The sequence below is a fragment of the Heliconius melpomene genome, chromosome 21 (genome assembly GCF_056956725.1).
Source record: "Heliconius melpomene rosina isolate 202511_hmr_F chromosome 21, ASM5695672v1, whole genome shotgun sequence".
Taxonomy (NCBI): domain Eukaryota; kingdom Metazoa; phylum Arthropoda; class Insecta; order Lepidoptera; family Nymphalidae; genus Heliconius; species Heliconius melpomene.
In genome coordinates, this window is record NC_140409.1 from 8,294,676 (window position 1) to 8,303,499 (window position 8,824).

Genomic DNA, 8,824 nt, shown 5'->3' on the forward strand with positions numbered 1-8,824 from the left:
TCAACGTGCAATTTGCTTTAAATCTGTGACCGCATGCATAAGACAACCGACTTATAGCCAAAAGTGCCAAGGACACATCCTCCCTAAGATTTTTAGTTCATTAATAAATAACAAAAGGACAAAAGATAATTTCTGTTTCAAGTCAAATAATGAAGTTGAAAATTAAATCTTTTGCATTGATTCGGTTACCGTTCGCAGTGACAATAATATCATTGGCAATAATATCATGAAATTATGTCTGCGCACTCAGTCTCATAATGATGATTATTAAATACTTGTTTGTTCATTACGATATAAAATTTTACTTCAATTAACAAATAACGAGGTTTCGATGTTTATGCGTACTCTATAGGTATCCTATCTATCTATATCTCTTAAAGGAATAATGCATTAAGTTATTCTGATCTTATAGAACTGTGGTAATTAAATCTTTGAAAAATATGTAGACTAATTTGTGAGTAATATTTTTTTATCTGCATAGTTCACTTCTTTCTTTCTTATCTACTTCTCCATTCATGCTCTCCTAATGCTTTTCTTTTCCTTCTACATATTATTGAGAGTAATATCCCGACTGCTTCGCTATAGAGCATGAATCTGAAGTGATAGCCAAGTTCAATACTGAACAATGCGTCGTTCTCGACTACACTAACAAAAGAATCGTAGATATATATATATATATGGGTGCCAAGTTCTGTGTTGATTTCAAATGTAATTAATTATCTATACCTCAAGATTGGACATTTGTCATTTGATTGGCGGTAGATACTATAATCCCACGATAGTGTACTTTCCGCTTATACTAAACGTTTTCACTAATTCTTATAGTGATGGGTTGAGGGGTAAAATAAGGCCACGAAGATTTTTTTTTTAATTTCATCAAATATTAATAAGTCATTATGAATTTTGTTCTTAGACCTACGCCTAAAAAGTCTACGCATAAAGTTTAAACTTTATAATTCTTGTAAAAAAACCGACATATAAGTAGGTATAATTTAATATCAATAAAAAAAATTGGCCATCAGAATTGTCCATAGATATTTATCTATGGATTTATTTATCAAAACCAAAAAATCTATTTAGGTTTTTTGGTTTTCATATTAAAAATACTTTCACAGAGTATACCAAATATGGCTAAGTAGCTAAAGCAACCCAGTGTTAAGACATGTAGTTCCTCGCACATCACTCAATAAAATAACTCTTACTCCTAAGTGGGAATCGAACCCAAAACCGTCATCTTTACAGTCAGACGTAGCTACATGCCTACTGTGACCTTAACAAATATATTTTTTAATAACTAACGAACTATTGTAATGTGTGTTATTGTAAACACAATTGGTTGTGGGTTCAATCCCCACTCGAGGAAATTAAATATTTAATATTTTTATTTCTTTGCTCTGGTATCAAGGGAAACCGCTGCTTTGAAGCCTCCGCCTCCAGAATTCAGCAGAAAATGATGAACAGAGTGTCTTAACACTAGGTTTCCCTCTGCCTACCCTACTATGAAATCTGAAAAAAAGCTATTACGATTATACGAAAGATTTTGTTGTTTTATTAATGAAACGTTGGGATGAATTAAAAAGTTAATTTAGTGAAAATGACGTCACCCCACAATTAGGTCATTCTCGTATGCTTATTCAGAAACATCGAGATGTGAATCACGGCGCAACGAAAATAATTATCGTTATCACAACGACCAAGAACAATTGTTTTAGCGTTGTTTAGTATATTATTCAGTCCCGATAGTTCAACAGTTTTCAATATTAATCTTAGAAGTAATTGCATCTGTAGCCGAAATAACCTCTAAGTTAAGGGTGTGGAGTTCAATTTTACGTGACATGGTTACGTGTTTTTTTAGCGTCCCGCACACAGAGGGAACCTATTGTTAAGACACTCCGTTATTCATACAATACATATAAACATTTGAACGACAAAGGATTTGAACCCGCGCCTCTCGGAAACCGAGCCAAGCATCTAACTACTAAGCCATACGTTCTCATCAAGATGCGTCGAAATTCTTATACCTAAACTTGTTACAATTTATGTCTGTTGTTAGCGTCTCTATGGGGAAATGTTTACAATTTTCCGCTACCCAAAGATAATTCCTTAGAATTATCATTTGGCAAGAGAGAATACTACTTATAATTTATTTTTTCATAAAGTGTTATTTCTCACTTAGAAAAGAAAAATACTTATTTAGAAAGCGTATAAAAATTTTAACCTGGCAAGATTTGAACCTGCCCCTCTTGGAAGAGAAGTCCATCATCTAAGTAAGTTCCACACTTTTATCTGAGATTCTTATGTTTTGTATGCAGCTTCCTTTCCATATCACACATTATCATACACATAACTATATCATAGTGATTTATATATTTCCGAATGTCTAGCATTAAGCAGCTTATCACGTCCAAAATGGTATGTTATGGTTAGTTTGGCTCCTAAGCTTCAAACATATCAACATGATTTTTTTTTAGTTTCATAATGCAGCAGGGTAGACAGAGAGAGCCTAATGTTTAGACCACTTTCCGCTTAATTCTGGAGACATTGCGTGCTTAGTGGCGGAACTGAACTGCCCTTTGCTTCTACACCAGAACGAAGAAATGAACATATAAAATATTTCATTTCCTCCAATGGGAATCGAAACCACAACAGCGACAAGCCTGTGCCCCTGCGCCACAGCTGCCTCCACATCAACCTTCCATGGCAAATGCCATAGATCACGTATAGAATCATTAATAAACCCATAAAAAGTAACATAGACCCAAGTCGGTAGTAATAAAACTTTTATCAAAGACGTTTGAATTAATCGAATAGACTATATAAATAGCTTATCGGCCGCGTAAATTATTCATTGGCCTAATACTATATTTTTTCTTACATTTTTAATTACGCAGGTTAATTGAAATACGTGTCGCACATGTTCTTTCACGCTTATAGAGCTCTACTAATGAAGTATTGTTTATTTTATTATTTTATAACCCAGTATTTCAACGTCTGTAGTGTACGCAGTTAGTTATTGGTGTATATTATTATTTATTAGTCAAAATAGTTGGTGTATGGTGAATGTAAATTGATGGAATGTTTCGTTGATAATTTTTGAAGTGATAACTTCTTATGTTTTTAGTTCTGAATAAAGATTTTTATTTTTTTTTATTTTATTTATGGGAGGTTAAACCACTTCGTTACGTTACGTAACGGCGCCATTCTGTCTCGCTTCTCTTTCTATCACGCATACGGAGGCAGGCATGCGCCTTCTTTCTCACTCTCAACCACAAAGCTAACCGTATTCCAATTCCCCACTTTCCATCAAATTCTGTAGGCATTGCGTGTTGAGTGGCGGAACTCAACGCCGCGCGTTGCCTCCACACTAAAATGCTTAATTTCTTCGAGCGAGAATCGAACCCACAACCAATCGTCATATAGATTTATATAGTTACACGCGTGTGCTCCTGCACCGCGAATCTTGAAAATGCTTAGTCTTATTCATAATTTTTTATTGTTTCTATTAGGTAACTTACGTATCCTTTTTTGTTTGGTAATGTGTTGATAAAATTGTAAACAATAAATAAGTTTGCACCTGTTAACCTATTAGGTAGGAAGAGGACAATTTCATTTACTTGGATTTTATGACCTTTGCTAATTTCGCCAGCCATTGTCATCAAGAGTTGAGACCTTTTTGGCCTACTGGACTTATAAACGTTACGTAATCTTTTAAAAAATTATTGATTTCACCAGATAATACTAAATTGGGTTAGTAACTTTTCTTTTTAGCAAATAGCCTAGATATAGATTTGTACAGGAGAAATTCAAAGTGTTTGTTGACGCCGTAGAGTCAAGCACGTAGGTCACAACCGCCTTTTAGACTCCTACCGCTCTGAGTTCAAACTGAGACAAGCGACGTCTGCCGGGACGAGCGACACCTTGTATGGCTAACGTGACCATTTTTTATTCGTTTAAAAACGGGACATCGGTTTTATAATATGCATTTTTTTGTATTAGAAAGTGTTTTTGGAGGAATGCTTTTGTTGTTTAAGGGTGGCATTCGTTTTTTTAGAAATGTGCTGTCGTTAGTATAATTTTACTACAGTTTTGAGTGCTTTAATTTTTTTGTGGACTATTCCATTCAGTTGCAAATGATTGCCTTTTCTCTAATAGCATACCTCGAAAATCGCGGCGAAACGTAATTCGACTGATAAAATTTACATACTATTTCGAAAAACACGACATTTGGTCCCGGTGCCATGTCCCGGTGTCCCGGGACATACAAACAAAAAATGGCAAAGTCCCGTTCAAAACGAGGCGTCTGGTCACATTATATATGGCACACAATAAATAGAATAAAAAGTTTCGAAATCTTTTAATGCTGTAACAATTTTTTATAAAAAAAAATACGATGCATGTTACTTTGTCCTCATTATCATTAAATATGAGAGCTACTTAATTAATTGGGTCAATTGGATGAGAAAATCTAATGAGATCAACAATTTGCCGCTTAGTCCTGTCTGTATGTAATAGGTGCCTGTACATATTGGCATAGTAATAATATAAAATACTTTATAATGAATTAGAAGACATTCTTTTATCTTCTAATGACATTGCTTCAATATGAAATCAAACGTAAGCTATACCTACTAAAGTATCTATTTATTGAATACTAGCAACTTGATCTATACGAATATTTATTTAATATTATTAAAGTAAAAATTAATAATTATTTTTTTTTAGATTTTGCACGCAATAATTATAAGAAATAGCTAGAAATGCTCACGGCACGGCAATTTTTTTATTTCATTTACCAATATGTATCTATTTTTATTTTAGAAATGTCGCATAAGTTTTAAACTATAGTTCAAAGTTCATGTTAGTACGTCCCTACATTTCCCTAACGATTTGTAGACAAGGGTCGGCTATCAGAAGTTACTATAGATAGATATAATCATATTCACACAGCCTACATTGAGGCTCCAGCTGCAAAGCTTGTGAGTATAAACGTGACGGTTGTGAGTTCGATTTTGCTTTCGGAATTGAACTCTGAAACAAGACAAATCGCGGCGTTGAGTTCCTGACTTCCACCGTTCGACCCGCAATGTCTCAAAAATTGGACGGAAAATGGGGGATGGAGTGTCTTAACGCGAGGTACATCGTGAAGCTAAAAAAAACACATTTTTTATACTTCACTTCATATATAGATAAGTAAATGCCTACCTATACTGCGTCTATAGAAGTTTCCTTCTATAATAATCTAGCATTGTCTACCCACGTATGGCATTGGGTATGTGACTACTTACCAATGTCTTAAATTGCAAGTTTACAATTTTACTTCAATTTCCCTCTATTCCTTACATTTTATTATGTTATTTATATAACATACATACTAGCTACCTAAATAATATACACCATATCCAGCTATACTTAAAAAAAGTACCTACATACCCACTTCCGAAACCATTTAAAATACTAATTTGTTTTCCAATATAAACTACCTCTTTGTGAATCGAATCTTATACTAAAAAGTTATTATATTAAATATAATATTATTAAACGAATGCACCGCCAATATATGCAAAGGTGTCAGCAATATTGGTTAATTGTATTCATATTTCTTTCAATGTAATGCACGTTGGAGCGTATCGCGTAAAGTGATAAAGTTTAAAATTTTATACTACCTACAACAGCTCTTCAACGGCCTTTAAAAAGAAAATAAAAGTTTTTAGCACGTCTTTAATAATATGTTCATTTTATTAACTCGAAGGAATATTAAGGAAGAAGTGTATAAAATAAACAATTATCCACCAGTATAACATATGTTAACCTGACGCTAGTGCCATTTTTAGTAATAAATTAGACATAATTAATTATGTGTGTAATTAATTAAAATATATCATTTAAATTATTTTTATAAAAAAACCTATATTTGCAGGTGAAAAATGAAAATAGACGATAAAATAAATAGAAATAAATGATTAATTTTATTATTTTATTTGAAATAATTATATAATGCATTGTTTAATAATAACAAATTGAACTTATTTCCGTATTTCAACAAAGTATGTAGGTAGGTACCTATAACGTTCGTAGCTTACTAAGCTGCCGACAGTCAAGACGCGAACGTTTTTATTCAACACGGTCTTCGTTGTAAATGCAAAGTAAATGAAATCTTAATTACAGCTCTTTCTGGAGTCCATTTGTTATTCTGAATGAAAGTGGAATACAATGCGGGTACGAAAATTGACTTCAGTGTCATTACCTACCGAATATCTCATATTTTATAAGGGTGACGTTATTCGTACATGACTAGATAAGTATTCTGGATGGGCAATTGGTATTTTATTATATCTTTTATTTATAAAAGTTTTTTTTTTATTTTGAATTTTTAAAACAGTCATTGGTCGCGCACTTCACGCTCGTACACGCATCGTAATCCAACAATACATTAAAAGTGTAACACAAAGAAAAAACATAAAATACAAAAGTTTAAAACACCGATAATAACCGATTGTTACTTAAGTATTTTTCGAAATGCTGTTAATTTTAAACTCAATAGCACAAACATTCACTTATCTATGCTTATTGCAATGCTAATTGTGCCAGAACAATATCCTTTTGTTACAAGAAAGACCCAGTTTTAGTTCGCATATACTAAATTACTCTCACCGACTACGTTCAAGAACAATAGAGCGAAAACACTTTTAATATAATATACGCGATACAAAATGTAGTGTTTTAAATTCTATTGTGACACAATTTATTTTATAATTTCATGTTATATTGATAGTACGGTCAGCGTTATTTGTAATACAATAAAAAATATAGTTTTATTTTTTGTTATGTATGTTTTATATACAAGTATAAGTAAGTAGGTATATATATTATAAATATATAGTTACTTGCATATACAATTTTATTGAAAACATATACCTATACATAATAATTAATAATTAACAATAAATAAATTATAGGCTATATTGATCCACTCTTTAAATATGAAAGTATAACATTTTACATAATGTACCATGTTTTTATATTAGTATGTAGGTACGTTACTAATTATAAAATAAATGTTCTTGTTTTTTTATTTTTTATTAATAATTTTAAAAAAATCTTTATTGCCAAAAGACGAAATAAATTCAGAATAATTTTTGAATAATCAGAATATTTATTTTGTCAAGACTAATTTTAATATGAATATTACTATAGGATAATAATATTTATTAATATAATATATTTATTATTATACTTAATACCACATCCGACTGTAATAATATTAGTAAATCTTTGACGCCGCATGAGGGGCGAAACAATGTTATATCCTATCTCCGAACAGCTGAGCTCCTTCGCTTTGGAATTGGGGTATTTAAAACCTTATGTTGATACAATTGAGTTCATAATACATTGTACTTCATGACCGACAAAACAAAATCTTCAATAGTTATCGTAAGTATTTAAATTGACTCCTGATCGTCTTATTATTTACACCTAATAAGAATTATTACGATACCTCAACGTGTGGTCTCGACAGGACGCACTTGGTAAATATTTACCTATAGAATAACTACACTTAGGTATTATGATCTAAAAATATAAACAATATAATAATTAGTGCAATGAAAAATCCTTCGATAAAAGGAAATGTACTTTACTTATGGGGGAGTATTGAAGGGGGTGGGGGTGTGGGTGGTAGTCGTTTGGTACTCACCCGTTCCTCCTCGCGGATCATCTCGGCGATGCCGGGGCGGATGTCGACGTCGTCGGCGTGCAGCGCGGGCGGCGCGGGTGCGTCGGGCGCGTGCAGCAGGTCGGCGGGCGCGGGCCCCGCGGGCGACACCCGCTCGCTGCCCGGGCTGCGCTCGGCCGAGCGGCGCCGCGCCTTGGCCATGCCGCCTCCGCCGCCACCTGGCTCGCTCTCGCGGCTGCCGGGCCGCTTGCCCGCTCGCGCTTCCAGCCCGCCCCCGGCTCTCAGCACCGCGTGCTCGCCACTCACGTCGGTCAGACCTCTTATCTTCAGGGTCTCCGCCACCTTCAGCAGCGCTGTGATCTGATCTTGTGACACGTTAATCTCTCCGCGGTACATGAAATCCACCACCGCCTTCAGGTCACAGTATTTAATATCACGCATGATGATGATCGGGTGCCGGCAGGGGTTGTCCATGAACAGGGTCTGGAAATAGGGGCTGCACGCCGAGAGAACCACCTTGTGTGCCTTCAGGCTCTGACCCTCGCAGGCCAGGGTGACGTCCACGAAGGACTCCGTCTGGAGCAGCTGATCGAAACAGTTGGCGAGGTTCGTCTGGTAATTATTCCATCTCAGGCAAAACTGCTGGGGCGAGCCGTCGGCGGCGTCCCTGCTGTCCATAGCCGCGGGTTCCTCCTCGGCCGGCATCGCTCTAGCGGCGGCGCGCTCGCATCTGCAACGTAACGCGAGGAAAATGAAGCGCACAGCACACGCACCGCGGGCGACGACTCGCGAAGCACTGAGCGGCTCGCGCGGCGGCGGGGCGGCGCGGGACGCGGCGGGGCGCGGGGGCGGGGCCGAGGGCGGCGCAACTTGCAAGCGAATGGCCGCCGCGCGCCGCCCCGGGCCACGCCCCGCGCCCGCACTCCGCGCGCCCATCGACCGCAGCGCCCGCGCACCTACGCCTAGCACGCCTACTGCTACACTATTTTCATTTCTGGCTTTTCTATGCATTATACATATACGTATCTTTTATCTACTTTTCTTTAATAATATTTTTTTATTAATATTTAAAAGAAGGGTTTGTAATAAATTTTAAAAAGTCCATATTATTTTCATTTCGTCTCAATACGCAATGCCTCCAGAGTTCGGTGA

At 35.9% G+C, this 8,824-nt stretch overlaps 1 protein-coding gene across 2 annotated transcripts in view; it reads right to left on the reverse strand.

The window, feature by feature from the left end:
• LOC146527128 (protein bric-a-brac 1-like) overlaps positions 1–8,480 on the reverse strand; it is a 195,795-nt gene extending 187,315 nt beyond the window's left edge. For both annotated transcript variants that reach the window (XM_085206445.1, XM_085206444.1), the window contains exon 1: positions 7,694–8,480. In XM_085206445.1, coding sequence (XP_085062571.1) covers positions 7,694–8,377 — 684 coding nt within the window. In that variant the 5' untranslated portion in view covers positions 8,378–8,480. The remainder of the gene's footprint in view (positions 1–7,693) is intronic.
• Between the last annotated feature and the right edge of the window lie 344 nt (positions 8,481–8,824).